The 27893-nt window shown below is 47.3% G+C and overlaps 1 protein-coding gene across 2 annotated transcripts in view; it reads left to right on the top strand.

The window, feature by feature from the left end:
* Positions 1 to 27893, top strand: part of LOC119390928 (splicing factor 3B subunit 4) — a 65734-nt gene that overhangs the window by 18267 nt on the left and 19574 nt on the right. For both annotated transcript variants that reach the window (XM_049414982.1, XM_037658644.2), the window contains 2 exons: positions 18256 to 18436; positions 23208 to 23372. In XM_049414982.1, coding sequence (XP_049270939.1) covers positions 18256 to 18436; positions 23208 to 23372 — 346 coding nt within the window. The remainder of the gene's footprint in view (positions 1 to 18255; positions 18437 to 23207; positions 23373 to 27893) is intronic.

Here is a 27893-nt window from a genome sequence, read left to right as displayed (position 1 = left end):
GATGAAATGCTACACGGCGACATCATCCAGCCGTTCAAGAGTCCGTGGGCGTCTTCTGAGGTGTCAGTGAAGAAGAAAGATGGGGACCCTACGTTTTTGCATCGATTATCGTCGCCTGAACAAAATCACGAATAAGGACGTGTACCCTCTCCCACGAATAGACGACGCCCTGGATCGACTCCACAATGCAAAGCACTTTTCGTCGATGGACCTCAAGACCGGCTACTGGCAAATCAAAGTTGACAAGAGAGGCACCGAGAAAAGACTGCCCTTATAACACCAGACGGCCTGTTCGAGTTCAGGGTCATGCCCTTTGGTCCTTGCTCGGCACCTGCGACGTTCCAGTGCATTATAGATGAAGTGCTGTCTGGCTTGAGGTGGCATACATGCCTTGTGTACTTGAACGATGTCGTTGTGTTTGCTGAAGCTTCGACAACACCTCCGGTGCCTTGAAGCTGTACTTCAAGCATTCAAGACCTCCGACTCACCCTGAAGCCACAAAAGTGCCGCTTCACGTACGACAAGCTTTTGTTCTTAAGCCACGTCATTCGCAAGTCTGGAGTTCGCCCCGACCCGCGAAAACAGCTACCATCACTGCCTTCCTGCCGCCCCCCAACAAGAAGGCCATACGCCGATTTCTCGGCTTCTACGCCTATTACAGACACTTCGTCAAGGAATTTTCACGGATTGCTGAGCCACTAACTCACCTCACGGAGACCGACGCGGAACTCAAGTGGGAAACGGCGCAAGTCGAAGCATTTCAAGATCTCAAACGGCGCCTGTAGATGCCTTCAACACTTGCGCATTTCGACGAAATGCCGATACGGAAATCCACTCTGACACAAGCAGCGTAGCACTTGGTGCCATCCTTGGGCAGAGGAATGACAGACTGGAAAGGGTCATCAGTTATGCTAGCCGGTCACTATTTAAAGCGGAAGCAAATATTCAACAACAGAAAAGGAGTGCCTTGCCATCATCTGGGTTGCATCAAAGTTTCGCACCTGCCTTTACGACCGGCTCTTCAACGTTGTGAGCAACTACCACTCCTTGTGTTGGCTAGCTAACTTGAAGGACTCTTCGGCTCGCCTCACACGGTGGAGCCTGAGACTTCCAAGAATTCGACATTACCGTCGTTTACAAGTCTGGAAGAAAACACTCCTTCACCGACTGCCTGTCTCATACCCCCATTGACCCACTACTGCAGGACAGCCAGTATGATGACTGCTTCTTGCGAACCATAAGTGCCTACCCGGAACTTAGGGGCCTTGTGGAATACCTCGAGGGCAGGATCACCATTCCTAAGGTATTCAAGCGAGGACTGGCATCATTTTTCTTCTCCCCGCAGGGGCGTCTGCGCAAGCAGGCGTTTGGTGTGTAGCGACACCACGGACCCGAGCTAACGGGGGGGTTTCGACCCCCTCCCACGCCTAGCCGTGCGTGGCTTTGCCGTGTCCGGGGAAAAGGGGATCCTGGGGGTTGAGCCGACGCCGGGTGATTGGACCTTAAAGGCCCCCCGGCAGAGGCAACACACCTCTTTGGCCCCGGCTTCACGTAGACGGCACCCCTGGGCTGACCCACCCAGGGGAAATCGGCAGTCGCCTTTTCCTGTCTCTCTCTCCTCTCAGCTTCGTCTTTCTCTCTCACTTTAAATCTTTCCTGTCCTCTCCTCTTTTCAATTCACTTCCGTTTTTCTAGGCGGCAAGGGTTAACCTTGTGTACTATGTCCAGTCTTGGGCATATATATTGGGTTATAGCTGCAGTGTATAGCTGACGTCTGCAGGTCTTTGAAACCTGCAACGTCCCCTTGTTGGGCTCGCTGGTGGGCGGCTAGCACCGCTGCCGAACAGGAAGACTATTTGATGGCAAACTCTTTTCCCCCATTACATGATCGTGCTCACAAAAGAGTGCGCACCGAAGTAACCTTGAAGCTTCCACCTCAAATAAATGATGCCTTTCCCCGATTCCATGTCGTGCATTGTGAGCAGCCAGAAAGAACAGCCAGAAATCTCTCACCCTTTCTTGTGTCAAGATCCCTCACAGATAAGCTTGGACCTGGTTTCAAAGTAACAAAAATGGCAAGCGGAGACCTGCTTCTTGAAGTGTGTAGTAAAACCCAGCATGACAAACTGAATACCATTCAGACATTTGGCGACGTTCCTGTCACAATCACAAAGCACAAATCCATGAACACTGTCCGCGGCGTAGTGTCCGACGATGACCTGATTGAACTCAGTGAAACTGAACTGCTCGAGGGCTGGAGTGACCAAAATGTAATCAATGTCCAAAGAATCAAAATCCGACGTGACGATAAAGAAATACCCACCAAGCACTTGATCCTGACTTTTGGCAGCAGTACATTACCAGAGCACATAGAAACAGGCTACATCCGAATGCATGTCAGACCTTACATACCCAATCCCCGGCGCTGCTTTAAGTGCCAGAGGTATGGCCACGGATCTCAAAGCTGCCGGGGGCGGCTCACGTGTGCTAAATGCAGCTCTCATGATCACCCTGCAGATGAATGCAGCAACACACCCCACTGCATCAACTGTGATGGAGGGCACCCTTCCTACTCCCGGGCCTGCCCTGCATGGAAACGCGAGAAAGACATCATATCACTCAAAGTCAGGGAAAACATTTCTTTCAAAGAAGCACGGCGACGTTTTTCAATCGTTAGTCACAGGACTTACGCTGATGCTGCATTCAAGGGGGCAGTGCGGCAGCAGCTTCCGGTGGCCGTCCGGACCCCAGACATTGGGGCGACGACGAGGCCACCTGCCCCCACGGCGGGTGTGGCTAGTTCCACCCCGCCACCTAAGAAGGACCAGCAGGCCAGTGGCTCAACGGTCCAAAAGACCTCCCCTTCCGAGGAGAGGCCTAAACCTAATGCCCAGACGCGCAGCGCGCGTTCATCCAGCGTCTCTGAGGAGACAATGGATCTAACACAAGGCCCTTCGGCACTACCGCCGAAAGGCCGCCAGAACTCCCTTGAGCGCTTGCCGAGAGGCAAGCTCAAGAGGTGAGCAGAACACGGAAACGATTACTTGACCTTGGGTCGGGTCTTCTGCGATGCAGAAGCATTACTCTATGATAGCATAATGGCAGTTCAGGTACTCCATTGGAATGCTCGCGGACTCTTACGCAACCTTGACGACATTAAGGAATTGCTGTCCGAATATAAACCCAAGGTCTTTTGCGTCCAGGAAACCCATTTAAAATCGACGAACAATAACTTTTTAAAACAATACGTTATATACCGAAAGGATCGCGATAGCGGCCTTTCCGCCGCCGGTGGAGTTGCTATATTAGCAGAAAGCTCGATAGCCAGCCAACATTTGGCGCTCAATACTCCTCTTGAGGCGGTCGCTATTCGAGCAATACTGCTTAACTCCTTAATAACTATATGTTCTATATACATCTCACCTGAATATAGACTCTCAAAAACAGAGCTCGAAGACCTACTAGACCAACTGCCAGAACCTTTTATATTGGTTGGAGATCTAAATGCTCATAATCAGCTTTGGGGCGATCCGCGCTGTGATGCGAGGGGGCGCATAATAGAACAGTACTTGCTATCGTCGGGTGCATGTTTGCTTAACAAGGGACAACCTACATTCTATAGCGCAGCACATAAGACGTACTCATCAATCGACCTCTCGATCTCCTCTCCTTCGCTCATGCCGTATCTAGAGTGGAAGGTGATCAACAATCCCTATAATAGTGATCACTTCCCGGTGGCCTTGCAAGCTACCGGTAAGCAGGAGGGCCCTACATTTCCTAAACGATGGAAGCTGTCTAAAGCGAACTGGGAACTATTCTATGCGCTATCATCGCTGCTATATAGCACTATAGAACACCTTGATGTTGAGGGTATGGCAGCGTTCATAACAAAATACATCATATCTGCCGCAAATGAATCGATTCCCAAAGGACCGGGCAGAAGGGCCAATGCTAAGCCATGGTGGAATGAGGAATGCGAAAAGGCGAAAAAGGATCAGAACAAAGCTTGGGGCATGCTGTCTCGCTATCCTACAGCTGAAAACCTAATAGAATTCAAGCATTGTAAAGCTAATGGAAGGCGCATCCGACGTATAGCAAAGAGGGAGAGTTGGATGAAATACCTCTCCTCAATTAATTCCTACGCAGACACGAGAAAAGTCTATCACAGGGCTAGGATACTCAAGGCGCAACCCGCTACCCCTCTTCCCTTAGTAAGCAGTCTTGGAACAACACTTGAAAGCCAGGCTGACCGGCTAGGAGAGCACTTCCAGCACATATCGAGCTCGGAGCACTACTCAAGGGCATTTCTGAGCCATAAGACAACGGTGGAGTCTTGCCATTTCCGCCCACAGAAACCCACTGAGGGAGGGTACAACAGCCCCATCACTATGCACGAGCTTAATGTTGCACTTAAGAGCTCTGGAAACTCAGCACCGGGGGCAGATGAAATCACATACGAGATGATCAGGCGATTACCCAGAGAAACACTGGAATGCTTACTTGGCCTATATAACAAAATCTTGTCCACAGGGCACATGCCGCATTCGTGGAAGGAGGCCATAGTAATCCCCATCCTGAAGCAAGGCAAGGATGCATCGGATGTAAGAAATTACAGGCCTATTGCCCTAACTAGCTGTTTATGCAAGCTGTTCGAAAAAATTATAAATCGCCGTCTAATGTATTTTCTGGAATTTAATGGAATCCTAGATCCGCACCAAGCCGGCTTTCGCGTTAGCAGGTGTACGACAGATAACTTAGTACTGCTAGAATCGTATATTAGGGAAGCATTTGTGCACAAGCAATATTGCCTCTCTGTTTTCTTTGACCTTGAAAAGGCATACGATACAGCCTGGCGCTTTGGAATACTAAAGGACTTGGATAGCTACGGTATATGTGGCAACCTATACAACGTCATACACAGCTACCTGACTGACAGGAAATTTCGAGTACGGGTCGGTACAGCACTCTCCAAAACATACATACAAGAAAACGGAGTCCCGCAGGGGGGAGTTCTCAGCTGCACGCTTTTTATAGTAAAGATGAACTCTCTACGCACTGCTCTCCCACCGACTATATCCTACTCTGTTTACGTAGATGATATCCAAGTAAGCTTTCGGTCGTGTAACTTGTCCATTTGCGAACGGCAAATTCAGCTGGGCGTGAACCATGTCTCGAAATGGGCAAATGAGAATGGTTTCGCAGTTAATGTTGACAAAACTGTTTGTGTCTTGTTTAATAAATCCAAATCTGTTCAGCCGGCCCCTTGTGTCAAAATCAATGGCTCACCCATCTGTGTTAAGAATGAACATAAGTTTCTTGGGCTAATTTTTGATGTCCGAATGTCTTTCATTCCTCACATGAAGGCACTGAAGTTGAAATGCCTGAAAACGATGAACTTGCTCAAAATGCTGTCGCACCCATCATGGGGAACTGACACTAAATGTCTGTTATCGCTGTTTAACAGTCTTGTTAAAAGCCGACTAAACTATGGCTGCGTAGTGTACCAATCAGCCTCAAAAACGGCACTTAAGATGCTGGATCCAGTGTACCACTTAGGCATTCGTCTTGCTACCGGTGCGTTCCGCACAAGTCCCGTCAGTAGTCTGTACGTTGAGGCAAACGAGTGGCCCATGCAACTCGAGCGTGAATACTGCAGCCTCATGTACACCCTTAAGCTATTCTCCATTCCGACACACCCCTGTGCAAAACTCGTGGCGGACACTTCAGCCCTAAGGTTTTTTGAAAAGCGACCGTCTCTTCCCAAGCCATTCAGTCTTACCTGTACCGCGACTGCTGCTCAAGCCGAAATACCGCTACAACAAGTTACTCAAGCACCTTCCATAGAGTGGCTCCCACCGTGGCAAAAAACCCACATAAAATGTGACATGTCTTTTTGCCACATAGATAAACAGCGCCATCCTCGTGCAGCTATACAACAGCATTTCCTATCACTCCAATACAAGTATCGTGGCTGTCAGCAATTTTACACAGACGCGTCAAAGACTAGACAATCTGTATCTGCCGCTGCCATCGGGCCTGAATTCACCTCTTCACAAAGACTGAACACGCACACTAGTATTTTCACCGCAGAAGCATATGCCATATTAACCGCCATAAAATACATCACTAATAGTAACATTAAGAAATCAGTCGTATTTACTGATTCATTGAGCGTTGTTGGTGCATTGAACACTGGCAAACCAAACAAAAATCCAGTCCTCAATGACTTAGAAAGGCAATTAATTACGGCATATCCGCGCACCCCAGAGATTACAGTATGTTGGGTACCTAGCCATGTCGGTATAGATGGGAACGAGAGAGCGGATGCCTGCGCAGCAGTAGCCGCACAAAAAAGCCGTGTTGACGTGGACACTCTGCCATACAAAGATCTCAAAGCGCTTGTCCACCGCAATCTACGTGAGAGGTGGCAGAAACAATGGGACCTCGAAATAAACAACAAGCTCCATACAGTGCAACCTCGTATTAAAAACATAGTTTTCCCCGGTCGTGATAGATACAAAGAAGTTGTTCTATGCCGACTCCGTATAGGACACACCCATAGCACTCATTCCCATCTCTTAAATGGCTCAAACGCACCAAAATGCGAAAGATGTGGGAAGAACCTGTCCGTTTTACACGTCCTTATCGAATGTACTGAAATGGAGATGGAGCGGAAGCGCCACTTTCCGGAGATCTTCAAAAGACATATCCCGCTTCATCCATCACTGTTTTTATCAGACAGCCCCATGGTCTCCTTTAACAAACTTTTACACTTTTTAAGCGACGTCCATTTTCTGCAACGTATATTCTGGCGACACAGGTAGCAGCCCAGCCCTCAACTCTGAGGGCAAGGCTAGCCTTTATTCCTGGTGATATCGGTGGCTTATCAGACCCTACCACGGTAGGGCCACTTGGTATAAGCCGCCAGATATGTTTGTAGTCCCTCAGCTACTGTTGTGCTACATGCAACATTTTATCTATTATGCACTGTATCATCACTGCCCGCGATACAAACATACTATCACCTGACATTCCTTGCACATATTTCATGTCATTGTCATAATTTTATTATGTATATATACTTTACACATATTAAGTGCACTTCATTTTAGGCCCTTTACAGCCATGTTACACTTACTCACACTCATTGATCAAACCGGTGCATTTACATGCTACATTGCTTTGGCGCTCTATGGCCATTGTAGCCTTTGCGCCACAAAACCATAATAATAATAATAATAATAATAATCATTTTTCTTCTGAAGCAGTGTTCTCCAAAAGAGGAACTTCTCGCCACTTCCAGCCAATTACCTTCTCGTGGTGCCTTCAGCATTGCGACCAGAAGTGCTCCAGACCCTGCATGACGACCCGATGGCAGGACATCTCAGTGTTTCCCGCACTCTCACAAGAATACAGGAAAAGTACTACTGGCCGCGCCTTGCTGCCGACGTCACTCGCTACATGAGGACATGCCAAGACTGTCCGTGACGCGAGACACCGCTAACAAGACCAGCAGGCTTTCTTCAGACGATTGAGCCACCTTGGCGACCGTTCCAGCAAATCGGGATGGACCTCCTGGGGTCGTTCCCAACTTCAACTTGTGGAAATACAGTCGAGCCCGACTATATCGAACCCGTTTATATCAAATTATCCCGTATATCGAACAATTTCTAAACACGGTAAATTTACATTGAGAATATATAGCAAAAGTTACTATTACATCGAACGAAAATAGCAACGACAACCGATATATCAAACTCCATGTGCCTCAAAAGTGCCCCAGCAAGTTGGCTTTCCCTCGCGGTGGCGGGGAAAACTGCCGGCGCCACCCTAGAAAAAGTGGTTTAGACCCGGTTGTGCACGGGCGAACACCCCCCTGCAAGAAACGATCCTGGCCCGCTCGCAGCGCTTACAGCCAATCAGAGGCCGTCGTGCTTTCTCCGAGGCGCGGAGGCGGTAGAAGTGAGCGTCATTTTTTCTTTCTTTATGCTTGTGTGCCTGCTGCTGCCTGTTTTCCTCGAGTCCTCATTCAGCGTGGTCCGTGCTGGTGGTGTTGCCTGTTGGTGCTCTGTGAACTTTATTGGCGCGCTGTCGTCATGGCTTGTGCAAAGAGGCAGAATTTGCCGTTCGCCGCGAAACTCGAAATCATAAATCGGGTCGAGCACGGTGAAAAGAAGTCCGACGTCGCCGCCGCGTACAAAATTCCAAGGAGCACCTTGAGTACTATCCTGAAGAACAAGGCAGACATCAGGGCCAAGTCAAAAACACTTCGGCGGAAACACCTGCGATGTTTCCGCCGAAGTTTCGAGCAAGCTGGCAGAGTTCCCGGGAGCTATCGACGGATCGACATTCGACGAGTTCTTCAGTGCGGACGATGATGTCGCCATCATGGGTGAGCTACAAGATGAGGACTACGTTGCAGACGTCGTGCCGACCACGAGCCAAAGCGACAGCAATAAGGAAATTGACGATGGCCCATTGCCTACATCCTCCGAAGTGATTAGTGCACTTGCGTTGGTCCGGCGCTATTGCGTGAATGTGGAAGGTTGCGGCCTCAGCTGCTCCGACTCGTTGGACAATGTGGAGGCGTGCGTGCTGTCGCAGGCAGCGTAGTCGTTGACACAGAAGAAAATCCAGGACTATTTTGTTCCAAAGTATGGCACGCAAGTAAGCCACCATACTAATAAAGTACTTTTCTTATTGTTATGTGCCTTTGTGTCAAAATCCTATAGCGGGCCTATATCGAATTATGCCATATATCGAACTAATAAACGTTTTTTAGCGAGTTCGATATACCCGGGTTCGACTGTAAATGGATTGTCGTAACTCCCGACTACCTCACCCGCTGCACCGAAACAAGAGCCCTGCCCAAAGGCAGTGCCACCGAGGTAGCCAAGTTCTTCTTTAAGAACATCGTCCTTCGTCATGGCGCCCTAGAGGTCCTCATCACCGACAGAGGTACCACCTTCACTGCTGATCTAACTTGGGTGATCCTGGGATACAGCCAGACAAGCCACCGCCGGACCACTGCCTACCACCCACAGGCTTTACCGAGCGTCTAAATAAGACCGTCGCCGACATGCTGGCCATGTACGTCGATGGCAAACACAAGACGTGGGATGTCATGCTTCACGGCAGTGCAAGAAACGACGCAGATGACGCCTTATAAGTTGGTCTACGAAAGGAACCCGGCAACGACACTCGACACCATGCCGTCATGCAACATCACCGACGAAGAAAGCCTCAACGTCACCATCTACCTTCAGCGCGCCAAAGAAACCAGACAACTCGCCCGTCTGCGCATATAAAACCAGCAAAAGAATGACAGCCGTCACTACAATCTTCTACGACGCCACATGTTATACCAACCCAGCGACCATTTGTCGGTCTGGCTGCCGAGACGCCGACGAGAACTTAGCGAGAAGCGTCTTTGATGATACTTCGAACGTACAGGGCACTTTGACATCTTGGCACACTCTACTACGAGGTGTCCCCAACAGCATCACGAACTCTCAGCGGCACCAGGCATGCCCCGAGGTCATGCATGTGGTACGGCTCAAATCGTTCTATTTTTAAGGAACCGGAGGACTTTAATTTTTGCTTACATTATTATTGTTCTCTCGTATTGCCTGCATTTTTTTTTCACTTCCATATTCTGTTTTAAACATCAGAACAACGCTTTTTCAGAGAGGGGCATTGCCGCGTGCATTTATAAACTTTATTTTGATGTATTTGGGTTTCAGCATCAAAAAAATGTTAGAAACACTCGGCGCAGACTGCGCTGTAATGCTTGGGAAGCTCCGCGATTGTTCAAGATTATTCTGTTAAAGGGACACTAAAGAGAAACAATGAATTGGTTTAGATTGATAAGGTGTGTTTGGAGAACTCTTGTGTAGTTTATTTCACCACCATAGGTTTATTATTAAAAGAGAAAACCAAGTTCAAAGTTTCATTTTTAAATTTCGCGCCGAACTTTGTAATTCGTGACATAAAAGGTTTCAAAGAGCATTTAACGTATTTTGGCGCCACTGGCTCGAAGAAATTTCCACAAACTCGTTATATTAAGTCTCTGGCCCCCTCAGAGGACAATGTACTTCGATTTAACCGATTAGCAACTACGTAGGCCCAAGCAGGCGCCGTCAGAAATATGTGACGTCACGGCAAATGGTGCTGGAATTCCAAGGTGGCGTCGCCACCTGTATTTTCTTTTTGTGCGTTTTCTCACTTATTAAGCGTCTTCTCGCAGCAAGCGTGGTGTTTTTGGTATCGTGGAAGACTACTTTACTAATGCGAGAAAAATCGTTTTGCTCTTTAGTGTCCCTTTAAGATTATGCGTAGGACACGAAGAGTCAAGTTTATTTGAGAGCTTACGCGAGCACCAGCATTAAAGCTGGAAGGTTTGATGACTGCTTTATATATGACAACGCACTCCACTGATGTTCAGATTATCGACGGCCGCCGCTCTGTTTGCCACTATCAGTTTTGTCTTGAACCTGCTGACTGCTGTGTTCTTCAACGTCACGACCACGTGACAGTATCTTGACTGGTGGGTTTTTAAGAACCCATAAGGAAATGGTCACTTCCCTACAGAATTAAGTTTAACAAAGTAAGACAATTGTTCTCCAGAGCTTCCCCATTGGAAAATGAAGTCAGCAGACTGGGAGCAGTTCCAGCACCATATATATCTACAGTGGGACAACATTGCTTCATTTAGTATAGACGATGCTGTGGCGTATATATATACAATACATTTTTTTATTGACGCTGCTGAAAAATGTAGTAAGCAAACTAACGGAGTAATCAGAAAACGTCATATACAGTCAACTGCCGATTTTTCGGACGCCCGATATTCAGGACATGCTCGAAAATTCGGACGCTTTCGCGGCACAGTCACCAGCCCCATAGACTTCAATGTATTAGAACATCCAAAATTTCGGACGCTGAAGCTATTCCATGTCTGATTTTTCTGACTTTCTGCCCAAATTGCAGGTCCGAAAGGCATTATTTGAAACCCCCACCTCTGCCGCGTCTATTGTCTCATAGGTTCGAACCAGCGCTTTCGCGAGTCGATCTGTTTGAGACAGTAGCAGCGTCCGAAAGTCAGCTTTGCCGCAATGCGGAAGCGTTATGGGGTGAAGCAGACCAGAAATTCGAAGGGGCCGCTATCGCGCCGCCGTGCGGCGATATTACGGAGAAGCAGCGGAAATGCACGGAGGTGTGATGAACGCAGCTGGCAAACGCGCCATTACGGCTTAATCGCTGACAACCCTTACGATAAGCATCTTCATTTAACTACAGTCGAAACCCGCGATAACGAAATCCCGAGGGAACGAAATTCTCACCGCAACGAAATATTTTCGGAGCACCTGCAAACGCCCATAGGAGTCCATGCATTTCGTAACTCGCGACTACGCATTCCCTCATTAACGAAATTTTTGAAACACGAGTGCGCAAATAATCTACTCTCGCAACATTACCTACATTCGAAAACTGCTGACATGCATTCATGCCACACTTAAATTGTGCAAAACTATCGCTACAGCGCACTTGAGAAGCAGCCGTTATCATTGTTTACAAAAAAAACATAAGCTGGCGACAATGATGATGATGATGATAGCTTGCCGAAACACCTGCTCGTTATCGCGGACTATGTAGCCAAATCTGCATTCCTCGCGGAGTTTCGTTCGTTGGCTTGGCTCTGTGCTTGGCTTTGTCGGCTTTGAGCGCACATGGTCGCGTGTGTGGAGCTATTTGTGGAGCGTTTGCTTGGTCGCTTGGTGCAACGTGAACTGTGTGTTGCGATTGCTTCGTCCGATTTCACTGCCTCCGAAAATGCCGCCTCCAACGAAAAAGCGAAAGTTCATCACGCTGGAAGATAAGGCTGCAATCATCAGTGAGGTGGAAAAGGGCAGGAAAAAAATTGACATCGCCGAAGAATTCGGCGTTGCGTGCACCTCGCTGTCCTCGATTCTGCGCTGATCCAGCGGAGCCGGAAGAAGGTTCGCCTGTAGGCGTACTTGATGACGGTACTGGTGACAGCACAGTGCCGCCGTCGCTGACCAGTGCTTGGGGCGAACTTTGTGCCGTGGCAAACGATATTCTCGATCGAAAGGCATGAAATTGCTGCATGGTAAGGCCCGCCAAAACAAACTTACCGACTTTTGGAAATAAAACATGTTTTTTGTAAATTCCTTGTCTTTTTTGCCGCATTCTCGCGCCAACGAAATTCCCGCAAGAGCGAAGTTTTGTGCTTTCCCCGCCGATTTCGTTATTGCGGGTTTCAACTGTACTCGGTAGTGCACATGGCCTAGCGCAGTTGCATGCGTACTGCATGCATTTAATAGGCGAGAACCCAAATGCGCCGCGCCGCCATTCCTGCTGCGTCTTTGTGCGAGACCGCTAAGTGCGCCGCATAGACGCATTGCCTTCGCAGACGAAACCAGCCCACCATTGCCACGCCCGTGTGCGGTCAGAAACTAAGTGCGCATCACGAACCCTTTCATGATAAATGCATGCGTGTGATACAGCAACAGTAAGGTGACGGCGTCAGCTTAGTTGGCGATGTGCTGCACACTACTAGAAATGATCGGCTTGACACGGCAGCAAATGCTGCATATCGGCGGCGATTCAGCGATGTGTGTGTGCATCGTTTACATGCGCACACGCATCGGAGAAAGCCAGACAAGTCGTCCGCTCTTCCGCCACAGTCTTTGTGTTCCGCGTCATCGTTTACAAACGCTTCTGCGAGATAGCCGTAATCTATTCTGCGCTTTGCTGTTATCAGCGGCGCTCATCACGAGGTGCAAAAGTGGCGGTTGGCATGTACAGTCAACCACAAAAGTTTACGGACCACGCGAGCGTCTGGCCAACAGCCTCTTCGCGACACTTCCGCTACGTCAGCGGCGATCGACAGCAGCACAGCGCCCGAGACGCATCCCTTCCTTAATCGATGGCCTGTCTGTTTTCCGACTGGGCAGAAATATTCTTCGCCTTTCACTTTTTCACGAGACGCGCTCTTTGGCGGCCGCGGTCTATCCGCATAACTGTTATCAGTCGCAATCTTTCTCACAGTGATACCTACGCAACGGCACGCCGTTCGAGGCACGCCGTGATAGCTTTGATCCTGCTATCAAAGTGTGACGGTCATACTGCACATAAGCGCTTTGCGTGAAAACTGCGAACTAACAATGCGTTGCGAGGCACTAGAAGATTGTAAGGCCAGTGAATAACAATAAGACCCATTTCCGGCCCAGCGCTGCGGTCGGCGGTAGATGGCGCACCGCTAGGTGGCGCGGACAGGCAGTTTGGCACGCGCTCGCGTGGTCCGTAAACTTTTGTGGTTGACTGTACGTAGTTAAGAGGGTTCAACGATACGAGAAACAGCGCGACACACGGGACAGTGAAGGAGACGGACCAAGCGCTGACTTACAACCAAGGTTTTATTCCGTACATGGGGGTATATATAGCACACGCAACATGAAAGGAAGGAGAGGAGAACAGTGACGTGAAACATTGTTCACGAATTCTATGAAAGCTTCTGAAAAAAATAAAACCATCATCCACTAGACAGATAGGCAATTTCCCTGGTGAGGAGCGCTAACGAAGGCACACTCACGCACATGTCACCTTTATTGTCAATGCAAAATGCCTCATAAATCTCACGTGCTCGTTGATCCCTGTATCGCCGAAGTATCTTACATTGATCGAACATTGCATGACAGCCGCATACGGAGCTGTGCGCAGCTAGGTGGCTGCCCACAGAACCCCGCATTAGATTGCGGTGTTCCCTGAGGCGGTCATTTACACACCGACCAGTTTGGCCGATGTAGCAGCGACCAGTTTGGCCGATGTAGCATCTGCCCGCACGCGGGAAGATGTTATCTCATGCGCTGTCCGTGCGACGGAGACAGATGGCCGGCTAGTTTAATCTCCACTTCAGCCGCGTTCGTCGCCAGCGCTCGCGAGCTTTTACCCGCAGCTAGAATGCGCGTGGTGATGTTATTAATTTGGACTTTATACAGAAAATTACGGCAACGGCGACGGCAAAAATCTGCCGAGAGTGTCAATATAATTGCTATCGCAAGGGTCAATGTAGGGGCAGATTTTGCGCCCCCCCCTCTTAGGTGATTAGGGGGGGGGCCCCCCCCCTCTGCCCACCCTGTGCGCACGCCTATGCTCCTGAGATGATTTTTTTCCATGAGATTTGCAATGAATCGAAATATTTCTAGCCTTCATAAGAGCCCCATAATAATACTCAGGTGCTTGAACGTTAATGCAATATGCTTCTGTATTGCACTCCAGGATGTAAAATTAGCTGCTCCAAAGTGCTCCCAGATTCAAAATTATCTGCTCCAAAGTGCTCCAAGATGAAAATTTTGCTGCTCCAAAGTGCTCCAAAACGGAAATTTTGCTGCTCCAAAAATTGCTCCAAATCAGAAGTCCTCGGTAGCATCACTGTAAATGTGTGTAAGCAGTGCCACAGACACTGCTGCGCGGGTCAGTGCCACCACATGAGACTTGAGTGGGCGCAAAGATCCCAACAGGCATCTTTTTCCAAGCTTCGCAAGGCAATGCGCGCCAATGTACATGGTCCACATGCCGCGTCTGCCCTTTGCTTTACATTCCCCTTATCCCTCTCCTTTTATTTTCTTTCTTGCTTTCTTCAATCGGCGTGCGCTGCGAACACGGAGCTAAGAGTTATGGAGCCGTACAGTAGATGGAGCTGTTTGTTCAGTAGATCATCGCACTTATCTTTCCGCTGATCCCAGGCCTCGTATGCTGTTTGCAATAGCGCACGATATTGCAACACCGCCGTGGGGTGCGAAAGCAAAGAGCACAATATTTTAAAAAGATATGTCAGTGAACGCACACGTATTGCGTTCAAGAAAATCAGAACGACAACACTAAATTCGCGTGATAAAATACAACCACAAGGCCTTATAAACAACCATCGTCATCATCAGGCTGACTACGCCCACTGCCGGGCAAAGGCCTCTCCCATGTTCCGCCAATAAACCTGGTCCTGTGTTTGCTGCTGCCGTGTTCCAGTACCCGTAAACTTCTTAATCCTAACTTTCTGCCTCCCCCTCGCGCATTTGCATTCTCTTGGAATTCAGTTAGTTAGTCTTATACCCGAGTTGTATGGGCACGCTAACCTCAGCTACGATGAACCTCAGTTAACCGGAGTAAACTACAGTTAGTGCCAACTGCGGTTGGCACATGTTACACATGAAAAGTTGTCCTTAGTTTGGGTCTGGGAAGGAGCTCACGTGACACTCAGTTTCGCGATTGAAAATACAAACGTTTAATGGGTTTTCATAAGTATACTGGCAAATGCAATGTATTTTATTCAAAATAAACCCATCTTCCTTGTACCTGCAGTCTGCGAGCGTATCCCATCAAGTGTTTTGGCAATGTTTGGCATAAGTAAGGGTTAGTCTCGCAACTATGGGTGAAGTCACCTTGCAGTCTGTGTGAAAGCCAAGACAATCCGCAGCTTGATACTTTCGGTATCGCCATGTTTGGTGCATGGTTTGTTTTGACGGACTGTTTCACATGTCAGCGTCTCTGTTGTTGAGAAAGGCCAGTTGACCTGCTTTTGGGAAGATGTTTCGGCCTCCATTGGAGCCACACTGCCTTCAACTGCTGACATGGGTGCCGCCATTTTGTTAGTTGGCTTCCTTAACTGAGGTGGTCAACTTCAGTTTCAAGAAACCACAGTTAGTGGGATAACTGCGGTTGGACTTCGTCTAACTGCATGTAACTGCGTTTTAAGGGAACTGAGGTTTGCCGTAACTGAGGTTAGCATGCCCGTGTAACTACGGTATTAATGACTAGTGTTTATCTTGCCTATGCACTACATGCCCTGCCCGTGTCCATTTCTTCTTCTTGATTTCGACTAAGATAAGCAACCAGTGTGCAGTAAAGAAGCGTTACTCAGGCCACTCTCTTTGTTTACAGTTGAAACGCGCGATTGGTATTTTTGTTTGGTTTGCAGTGCACCGTTCGTGCACATTTCTATGCCTTGCTTATTTAAAAAAAACTATGACAAACACTATTGCGAAGGTTGTAGTGATACCTGTGGCTAAAGTTATGAGCCAAGGAAAGCAGCACACTGTTGCACAGGTCACGCAGAAACAACGTGGTGTCGATATCTAACGAGTGTTTGTGACGCGTGTACATGATCTCAGTGGGAAGTATGATGGAGGTGTATTGCAGTGCAAGGTTATCTTTGACAGTCACACCTCCTCTGCAACAAACACTTTCCTTGAACGCCTATCTCAGATCGGAAGCACACACCACTAGAGAACAGCAGTGTGGCTTTGCGAAGTGGTGCACCTCTTGCAGCTGTCGTTGAGATGAGTTTCAAGCACACAGACCTCCGACATTGTGTCCGACAATGTTTGGCAGCACAGTGAGGTCCGCTGACCATGACGAAAGAAACGGCCGCATTTTCTTGGTCCAAAAGCTGCGCCAACGGCTGCTGCTCAGCCTCTCCGTAGCCTCTTCTTATTGAAACGCTGGCAGACTTGCCCAGTGTTGCCAGAGCACAAATCATTATGAATACCCCCTATTAGGGCCTTATAGGAAATTTGCCACAACCTCTAAAAAACCAGTGAAGTGAGATATTGCTTTGTCGGCTCAGGATAGGCCATACGTATGGCACACACTCGTACCTCTTGAACAATGGTGAACCTCCTATGTGCAGTAAATGTGGTGAGTCGCTGACCATCCTCCACGTCTTGTTGGCGTGTCGGGAAGCTGAAAGGAAAAAGCACTTTCGTAAAACTTGCTACGAACATCCCCGTCCACCCAGCAATGTTTTTATCTAATGAGCCACTGTTCACCTATGGGAGCCATGTCCATCTACCAGGCTTCTATCCTAGCGCCACGTGCTGCACAGTGGTGATGTGCGTGGGCCACTCGCAGGCTTCAAAAGCGGCAAGCTAACTTCCGGGGGCACTCTTGCCCTGCTTGACGTTCGATATATCGGGAGTCGCTGCTATCCTTGATGTAATCGTAATTTTCGCTGTATATTCTCACTGTAACTATACCGTGTTCAGAAGTTGTTCGATATACAGGATAATTCGATGTAAACGGGTTCGATATAGTCGGGTTCGACTGTATTCTCAAATTGAACTTAATCTTTACAACCACTTCCGATGGTCTCGGAGAAAAATGCTTCTTGAGTACATCAAGGATGGTTGACAGGCTTGTTTCTGACTGCTTCAACGGTGACAGCAGATTCCGCAGTAAGGAATATGGGGCCGGTCCCAAACAGGTGAGAAGTACTGCTCGCATTTTTGTTTGTTCTACTTGTTCTACCTGCTCTTGATACTCATCCCAGCTGGTTGTTCCCCCGTCAAACAGCTTAAGCTTGCCGACTACGGACATTGTCAACTTATACGCGGTAGAGAGAACAGCCTCAGCAGGGGAAGTTACTGGCAGCACCAGCAGATCACACTTTCATCCTCGTCGCCACTGTTATAGCCAGCTCGTAGGGAGCAGCCGAAGCGAAACAGCACGCACTGTTACCGTGGGAAAACACTGAACTTTATTTCCTGTGCACTCATCTTTTTATAGCAACAACGTGATGACGTAACATGCCACATATGCAGTCTGTTAGTGATACAGCATCAATGCATCAGCGTGTGTTCTGGTGGCTGTGTGTTACAGTTACTGTGTCACAAGGTCATAATGCAGAAGGTGGTCTTGTGGAAGCCAGACATTGTGATGCTTTGACACTCTTGGTTGTCTACTGTGCTCATCAATGTGACAACGCATAGACACAATGAGTACAGTAGCTTTTGGAAGGCATTGCTACAAGAAGTGTGCACATGAGTTTGTTTTGAATGATGGCATGCGGTTTTGTTGAACACTATGCTTGACGATGACTAGAATATCACGTGTTAAACAAATTACCACCCTTGAGGGGGCATTGATGAGGCAAGCCTTTCCAGTGGCAATGCAATGAAAGTGATGAGGACGGATGTTAAGTGCGTTCGTCAGCCATTAGTGTTTGTGCTGTTCCGCATAATGGTATGAACAAGGCATCGGTAAGAAGTGTCCCGCATTTGAGACCCACACTCGGGGAAAGATTGGGGGTAAATGTGCGCTTGCAAATGCAGTAGTATTGGAAGAACCTGTCCAAATTTGATTCAAGCTGAAATTTCTCTGTGTTGGCACTCATCGTATTTCTTTGTCCAAATGGCAGTACCCGCATTGGACTCATGTTCTTGTCGCTCTGTGTTGCAGATCATGCGTGATCCAGACACGGGCAACTCCAAGGGGTATGCCTTCATCAACTTTGCCAGCTTCGAGGCATCAGATGCAGCCATTGAGGCCATGAATGGCCAATACCTCTGCAACCGGGCCATCACCATCTCATACGCCTTCAAAAAGGACTCCAAGGGCGAGCGGCACGGATCAGCAGCAGGTTAGTTATTGGCACCAAGGTTGTAAAAATAAGCAATACTTCTGTGAAATCCTATAAGCTGTCTTTTCCATACAGAAAATGATTGTTAGGTTATTAAAGGGCCAGTAAATAACCCTCGAGGCCCAAAATTTGTGAAGAAGAGATAACTGCATACTTGTGTGATGTGAACATGCTGCCACAAGAGTTTTGCTAGTAAGTGCTGTAATAAGCAAATTACAGAGGAAAGAAGAACCCTAATATGGCCACTTTGGCTTGTTTAAGTTTCTTGCTCAGCCTCCTTATCCTTATCTGCTGTGGAGCAGGGTAGGCATAGCTTGTTGTCGTGGCGACTACACCCACTTTGCCAACGTAACACAATGTCAGTGATTTACGTCATCCGTGCACAGCCAATGACCGAGCAAGGCTTTCTCCACATGTTGCTCGTGTCACTTACTCGCAGACAGTGCATTGAGGAAGCGCAGTGTAAGGGACTGACGAGGTAAGCAAATACATGACATGTACAACAACTGCGCAGCCACAACCACATCACCATAGGGCGAAGGCACAGTTTCGTATGTAGTGAACCAATTGATGAGCTACGTCACTTAGCGAGGAAAGAAGACTAGACTGACGCTGAAGTTGTTTTTCGAAATGGAGCGTCTGCGTGACGTGCAGTGGTGGAATATTCGCAAGATGTGGGCACCACAGCCTCCTGTATGAATGAGCTAACTTGTTTGGGAAGTTTTAAAAAAAAGTTGGAGCGTGTTTACTCGCCCTTTAAGAGGAAACGTGGCTTGTGCAGACCAAAAGATCATCAAAGAAAAAAGTGTTTTTTTTATTACATTATTCAGATCTACAGCTATTTTTTTCACGTGTAAAGCCTAACATATGTCTTATAAAATCAGTATTCCATCTGCAGTTTAGATCTGTGCAATGAGTACGAGCTGAATGTGAAATGTTTTTGGGTCACTTATTTAGCTTGTCAGAGTGATACCCATGATCTAGAACAGCTAGAACTGTAATTATATTTTTTCATAAAGCCCAAACTGTGTGTCACAAAGCGCTGAGAGCACTTTGCAATACCCCGGCACATAACATTGCAAGTTTTGGCAGGCGTGATCGTGAGCGTCCAGGGTGTGCATTACGCTTGTCAGCTCAAAATGGCCAGACTTGGTGAGGGCCCCTTTAAGGGAGGACATGGCAATCAAAACTATTTTTTTTATTTATGGGTAAAAGGGATGAAATTTGGCATGCAGATGTGATTTGTTATGCTGATATCATAACTGAAATAAGTTATGAGCTATTTGTTGTAGTTCTTGAGTAGCAACCCTTGATAGACTCATTGTCATCCCAAAATTAATTAATTAATCAGACATAAGTTCATCCTGATTATTGCATAAGGATATTCACAAGGGCCCATTCTGTGCCGTAAAGCTATTGATTTATTTTTTTAATGTTCATATAAACACACCAAAAAATTTTTAAAATTGCCTGTACATGTTGTCTTAATAACAACTTTTACAAAAAGCCAATTATGAAAATCTGTATAATGTGCAGGCATGTAAGGACAGCATTACAGCACTTACCAATGTTTCAGGATCTAAATGCAAGAAAACAGAATGGTTATGTCTTTATTTGTTGTGAAATGGCACAGGGGTGACTGAGTGTAGTAACTGCATAAAAAATGAAAGGTGAGAAAACGAAGTGCAAAGAAAATGGAACTCAGGAGGGTTTTATTTTTTGTTTGAGAAATGAGAAATTGGGGCTACCTTGAGCTTCAATCTCTCCTTTACGATGATGCTAAGGGTGTGGTCAAGTGACAACCACATTTGTATATTCACACACGTAGTAGCACGCAAAAACCACGGCTGCTGTAGGACAGTCGAGTACACGTGCCTTCGTTGGAGCAGCACGGAGGCCTTTGTCCACAATACATAATAGAAAAAAATAAACACTAATAGATGACAGAACTGACAGGTGTAAATTTAAACATATGCCTGGCTGGTACGGGATGTAGCACTTCTTTTGTTTGTGCTATTCCTTGGCGCGCACTTGGGCACTTGGATCTGTCCAACAGATAGGGAACCTGACGAAAGACATGGATGGCACAGACTGAGGGCCGGCAGTGGTTGGAGGACCACGTTTTCGCAGTGTATATATGCCGCATGTTTGGGTACAGCGCGAGGAATGACAAAGATGGAAAAGAACAGAAGGGACACGGACAAGTGCCGATTCGCAACTGAAAAGATTTATTTGAAGAACACACGGACGTAAAAGCAAAAAAAACGTATCAACGTCGACAGGAGCTTCGGCGACGGGACAGGGCGTCGACTTTGGCACAGAACCGAGTCGGCAAACACCACGAACAGTAAGAATGTTTGATTGGGATAGCGACAGACTGAGGCGTTGTAGTGGCCAGACTTTCAGGCTAGGAGAGCTGAGCATAGCTTGAATTTTTTATTTTCATACAGCTCAGTACTTTCTCATGTGTTACTTACTTTTGTAAATGTTGAGTGTGTTAATTTCGTTTGCCGTAGTGTGCGAGATAAAGTCTCTTTGCCTTGCCGCCACGGTCTCCCGACTCTCTCTCGGCCAACTCCATTCCACACTGCAAGTGCTCCCGAGATACGTGACATAGATCCAGGTGGAAGACTGCGAATTATATAGTGACAAAACTGGGAATTCTTTCTGTGATTTGAATAGAATTTTTAATTTACATTTGAAAGCTGCAAAAATTAGTACGCTGTGCGGCCTTGCAGACAAACTGGCATTGTGCAAAGGAGAAGTTCGGATTGCTGTACATATTCTGCTGCTCTTTAGATGCACCATAATTCATGCTTAAAAATACATTCTGCATATTATCAGGCGTCCTCGCTTTATTCTGTGCTTATTACGAGGTAAAAGGAGTCGACGCTGAGAAGCAGCGCCGCCTTCGTGGTGGATAGTGGAAGTGAAAACTGATGTGAAGCCACGGCACATGCGCATGGTGTGCATGCGTGGGGCACGCATGTGGGTTTGCTGCACACGTGCAGGGCAAATCTTAGCGTGTGAACACAAACCACAGCAACACGGGCTTCACGATGACAACATGACTTTTTAACAAATAGGGTCTCACTTGTTTGGTAGCACACAGTCACTATCACTCTCACCTGCCATTGTTTGCACCATATGTTGCATGGATGACTTCATAAGCACGGCAGATCGAGAAGTTCTGATCAAATATGTTTGAACGGTGTTTTCCGCATTATCATTTCACAATCAGATACTCTGACTAGTAAGCTTTGTGTGACTAAAAAGAACAGGTGCGGTTAAACCCCTCAATAACAAAAGCCCTCAAGAATGATATTCTTGCGGCAACGAAGAAATGCGGTGTCCCCGGCGAACGACCATTGAGTTGTTCAATGCATTTTCCCCGTCTCGACAGCGAAACAGATTTTAAAAAGCACTCCCGCAATAGTGAAAATTTCAAGCAGTGATCCACAAAATTTTTTCAACCCATGAGCTAGTTGGGAACCCCGAAGTTAGAAAATTTCAGCACCGCTCATTCGACAATTCGGGCACATACGTTTCCACCAACAAGCATTGGTGCGACCATTGCTGTTTACATTTGGTTGGATGATCATGATGATAGTGATGAATCTTCTTTTTTTCGCTGAAAACAGTTTTTCGCTAACGCCTCTGTAGGCAACTGGCAACTACGTCGGCACATGACGTTTTAAGTGACGGCATCCACGAATGTGAAGTCATGCCGACAGACATTTTGTAGACTGATAATCCTCAGCCAGTCCATTTGCTCCCATGATTCATGCGTCCCCTTTTTCTTTTATTTCATCATCAAAGTGATGCTGTTGCATTAAGTTTTGTTCATTATCCCAACAAGTACCGGCAAACTGCGTAGTCTGTTTCACTGCGCTTCATTCGATCTGTCGAACACGCTGTTGCATTTCTTTTGTGTGTTTCAAACTTGCCTACTCATTTGGCATACATATGACTAGTTTTGTACTTGGACATATTTTTGCTGCTGTTGTTGATGTTGTTCTGCATTGTTATTGGCATTGATGTTAACCCAATTTGTTTTTACTTTGTATCGAACCCCCACCCCACCCTTACAGGCCTCTGCGAGGCCTGTAAGGTACTTGTAAGTAAATAAATAAGTAAACTACCTAACTGCTTGCTGCCGCGCGTGTCCCTGTGTGCACGCCAACCACCATGCCGATCAGTTGTGCATGAAGAGTTCAGCGCGACGCTATCACCAAAAGTGTGCGCTAAGAATATGAGAGTCACGACGAGGGTGGGGAAAGCAACAAAATGCAAGAAAGGCAAGTAAGTTAGCACGAAGTTCTTGATATGTACTTTTGACATCATTTGCACTTTCCTTGGCGCCCACGACGACGATGAAGCTATGCAAAGCTTATTTAACTGCAAGGCTCGAGCCGTCAAGCTTCTTCAAAGCAACGTGAAACAGAGCAAGATCAGCGACTTCTTTAAATAAGTTTTGTCATGCGAAGTAATCGGTGCGAGTATTTTCCTATTTTCGCGACAATGAAATTCTCACGAGAACAAACAAAAAGCGCTTCCCCGGCGATTTCGTTATTGAGGAATTCGACAGTGCCAAGAAATATGTGTGAACCAAGTGGCCTAAACCAAAGGTGTTTGTTGTTACCGTTAGTAGAGCTTTATGTGAATTGAATGGCAGTGCCTACCAAATTTTCATGACATTGCGCTCGGCAGACGCGCTTTTTAGTTGTGTCGTCAACACTGTCCTAACGTGCGAGTGTGTGTGTGTGTGCAGAGCGTCTGCTGGCTGCACAGAACCCTCTGGCCCACTCGGACCGACCCCATCAGCTGTTTGCCGATGCGCCCCCTGTGGGTGGGCTTCCCCCGCCACCACCTGTGGTTGGTCTCGCTCCTCCTCCTCCCGTGGCCCTGGGAGCAATGCCACCAGGACCTCCACCCGGTACGTTGATCATACACCTGCACAGAGGGGACTAAAACAGACACTTAAGCAAAACAGTTATTTCTTGTGAACTATTGTTGCCTTGCTGTCGTAGGTTCCTTATTGGAGTGGGAAAATAATTGTCAAGGTCTCATTTTTAAAACTTTATGCTAGAACTTTAGTACCTGAACGTCCATGTGACATGGATTTCAGTCTTTGATATTTTGAGCACTTGTCTCATTGAAATTTTCTGCAACTAGCCTTGTTATGTCCCTGACTTTTCTCGAACTCGATGTGATTCATTTTTAGTTTTCACCAATAATGGATTATGTAGGCTTTGACAGTCAAAATCTAAACATCACACCAAGTCGGTGCGGGAATGTCAAGGCAGCACTACCAACTGCATTTTCTTTTTGTGCGCCTTCTCGCTGGCAGAGTGCTCCTTTTGGCATTGTGAAACTTACTAATAAGAGAAAAAAATTTTTTCTGTTGTGTCCCTATAGAACACTAAACCACAGTAAATGGTTATATTGGCCTTTCGTAACTCAATTTGCATTCACTTGACAGAAATTACTGACGGGTTGTAGAAACATGAACTGTCAGGCTAGTTGGTGAAACACGTTCTGGAATAGAAGAGTGAAAACGTGTCGATGTAGCACATTGACAAAACCAAGGTCAGACCCCAAGTCCCCCAACAGCACCCAAGTCCATTAACCCACCAGGTAAGGACGGCTTTGGGTGCTATTTCACCTTGTTACCCACTCTAAATCCATCCTGTTTGTTTTTATGTTCACACCTTGCATCATTACACTCTAAGCAAATGGATAAGATCGAATCTTATCCATTTTGTTTTAATTTTTTGCTTTTGGTCAGCACGTTTGCTCGAGAGGCACACTGGTTCCTGCGCATGCGCGCTCATTGTCAATGGGATAACTTCATGCCTATCCAATTCAGTTGCAAGTTGGCGTCTTTCCTGTCTAACCTCGGTGTCATCGATGTGCTACATCGACAAGGTTTCGCTCTTCTATTCCCAAACATGCTGACAGGTTACTGCCTGGAGAAATGGAGGCGGCAGTTCCTTTGACATTCATGCCAGTACTGTGTCATGTTGACAACAGATTGAAATGAACTTTAACGTATCTGAAATAATATTGTGCACAGAGAAGTTATCAGACTTTTCTGCATTGAATGTTTGGTTTCTTGGATTGTGGGGATAACCTTTTGTACCAAGAAGCATTTCATCAGTTTTGTGCAATTGCTGTCAGGATTCATTACATCATGGGATGCTATTGCAAGACCTTCAGGATGGTATGACTGCTTGCATTTTGTTTTTGTGTACAGTCTAACCTAATTACAAAGAAGTCCATTTGACATGAAAATAACTTCATTATATAAGAGAATTCATTATAAACGTGTATTCGTAAGTGTATCTATGCCAAGGCTATTCTACATTTACTGCCTTATAACCGATAATTTGCTATATTCGTTATATCGAGGTTTCACTGTATTTTATCCTACGGGGCTTTTGTTTTATCTGAGAAGTGCTACATTTGCATCTTACACTTCTAATATCCAGGTTGGCATAGTATTAGTCTTGAGCGTCTTTAGTGTAACCTTTCTTAAGGCAAGTCGATCTAGCATACTATACAAACATGTGTGCTGTAATTATCCCTGATGCATTAATGACTTCATTGTAATAATGCACATTTTCTATGATAGCTTTACAAATGTGCCTGATAGTGGTGAGTATAGGATAAGAAAAAAGTGTGTGTGTGTATATATATATACTATACATTTTGTCACGGGGTCGTGACGTCCATGAAGACAGCAGTCGGTGTGTCCAAGGTGAAACTCTTTATTTGGCCGAACTTGTGGCCGAGAAACGTAAATTCAAACTACAGCAATACATACTGTACACTGATAGCGGCGAACAGGGCGTCGCCCGTCGATAGACTTATCTGTGGCTAGGCGTGCCGGCATTTGTACGTGTGGCATCGAACATTCGAGTCTTATCACTGGTGGTCGCGCAAGCTCTGCAATAATCTTGACTATTTGCATCCTGCGCGCAATCTTAACAAAATTATCTACTACAATCGCGAAGTTTCTCAAACACTGCGGCGCAGTCTGCGTCAGGCTTTGCTAACTGTCCTTGCAGGTCAAACCCGAATACAGTCGAACCCACTTATAACGATCCCACATATAACGATCTATCGGTTATAACGACCATATCTGGGTGCACTTACGATTTTCCTATGCTAACCATTGAAGCTGCGTCCAGATATAGCGAACATTTTTCAAAGCCTTCTACTTTTACAACAAACACTTTGCACACGGTCGCGGTAAAAATATGGCGCATACGAAGCGAAAAAAAGTTAAAACATGCCTTCTAAAGCGTGACAGGGGCGCGCGCTCGCGCGTGCCCCGCTCCAGTTTACTCGCGACTAAGATACCCAGATCGGTGAGCACCGCACGCAGATTTCGGACGCTGCGAGCGAGGTCGCTCACTTTCCAGGCGTTTCTTCAGTGGTAGAATGGCAGTGAGGGGGAAAAAAAAAAGTAGGCACCATGAAGCCTTGCGGTCAGCTTTCGCACGGTAACCTTTCCTGACGCCGTTCTCTGCAGCTACGACCGCCTGCGATGAACCAAACAATGCCTTGGAATGCAAGAAGGCATAAATGCAAGAAGTAATAACCGCGATAACTTTCCATCGCATAAAGGTTCACTGTGTCCCTAAACTCGTCGACGCCACAATGTGCCGCGAAAAGTTGTCCGTCTTTTCGGTAACGGCAGAGACCGGTCGATCGGTGATTACGAGTTCCGCGCGATTGCGGCGATGCCTTCGCGGATAAGCATCAGAAACGAGCGAAGGCGAGGTGGCGGCCGTCGATGAACGTGCCATTATGCCTTATAGCCGACAACCTTATCACAGTCATCTGTAGATATCTGCTCGGCTGCGCGTGTGGCGTACGCCGTACACTGCGGATTGACGGCGGTACGAGCGCGCCATGCTGCCTGCCGTTCGCAAGTTCGCCGCCGCCGCGTCGCGCGAGACCGCTTTAAAGTGCGCGTCGCTTTGTCAGTGATTCCACTCCTGCGCCAACTGCGCCAAAGTGCGCCAAATTGTATTTACTGCGCCATCCTGATAATATCGACGAAAATTGCGCCAAACTGCGCCAAAGTCTCGGGTTTGGGGGCGTCTATCACCGGCAATTGCACGGCCGGCGCGTCAGAACATGTGCAGTTTGATCTTGGGGCTGCCAAAGTCGCAACCATGGACCAAGAATTATTCCGCTGAATAAGTAGCGTGCGTCCTGAGTAAGCCACGATGCCATGCACGGTGCCGACGCAGCTTCTGTTCTGCAAGTCGGCTCGACAGCAAAACGCGCTCTCCGCACAAGCTCGTGACGTCTAGGCCTATCGGTAGCGAGAAAGTGCGACGGCGATTCATCGGCGGACGTCGTCTGTTCTAGAAACGCTGCTGATAGCTCGTTTCAAGCGTCGTACGGCACGTAAGGAAAGCAATGTTCAGTTATAACTACATGTGTGCTGCTAAAATGTCTGTCAATTCTGTTTCCGGACATCGCGGAATGAAATCTGGGATTGCTAGCAGTAGATATATGGGACAATATCGAATTTTCCTTGCTTCGCGTTTATGGAAGAGCACGCGAACGGTGGAAACGCGTTCACACTTTTCCTCAGATATACTTCATCCATGGATCTTCATCCAGAAGAGCTTTTTCGTAATTGCTTATACCAGCACGTCCGAGTTTGTAATCACTCTGCGGTAAATACCAGCTAAAAGGCCCTGCCCTTTCGAGCTCACGTGCTAGGGTTCCAATTCGAATTTTATGCTTGCTTTTTAAAAATGTCGTCTCATTAATAAAAGCATATCTCCTGGTCGGAGCAGCCGCAAATACGCAGCTGTCAGTAGCGGGCCCGTCGCTGACGGCCCACACTGAAGCGGCTACCCCATGTTACACGTCCGCCCCTCGCTTTCGAGGGTGAATAGCTGACGGTTAAAAAAACTCAGTTTCGCTTAAGGGCGAAGCAATGAATGCGATACCAACAAATTGTATTGTTAAACGAAGTAAGGCTAGCAGCTAACTATTTTGGATCCGATCTCGCGTAACTCAACAAAACACTGGTTTAAGAGAATATGGCCGCTCCAGGAACCGAAGCATTTTCTTGCTCTGAGTTCTCTAAACACGAAGTAAGCGTTGAGAGCACAGCAAGTTTACGAGCCGTCTCCTCATGCCTCGAGATAGCGCGCGCGCAAGCGACTGCGCCCTTCGAACGATGCGGTCCCCTCCCCCCTCCGCTCCCCTGGCGTCCTTTCATGCTCGTTACGAAAGACGGGCGGGGCGTTTCCTCTCTGATGAGCAATCGACGGCAGGCCCGCACACGGGAAGATGTTATCTCATGCGCTGTCCGTGCGACGGAGACAGACGGCCGGCTAGTTTAATCTCCGCTTCAGCCGCGTTCGTCGCCAGCGCTCGCGAGCTTTTACCCGCGGCTAGAATGCGCGTGGTGATTGTTATTAAT

The sequence above is a fragment of the Rhipicephalus sanguineus genome, chromosome 4 (genome assembly GCF_013339695.2).
Source record: "Rhipicephalus sanguineus isolate Rsan-2018 chromosome 4, BIME_Rsan_1.4, whole genome shotgun sequence".
In the NCBI taxonomy this organism is placed as follows: domain Eukaryota; kingdom Metazoa; phylum Arthropoda; class Arachnida; order Ixodida; family Ixodidae; genus Rhipicephalus; species Rhipicephalus sanguineus.
The sequence above is the reverse complement of the archived record's forward strand: the minus strand, read 5'-3'. Positions and strand labels throughout refer to the sequence as shown.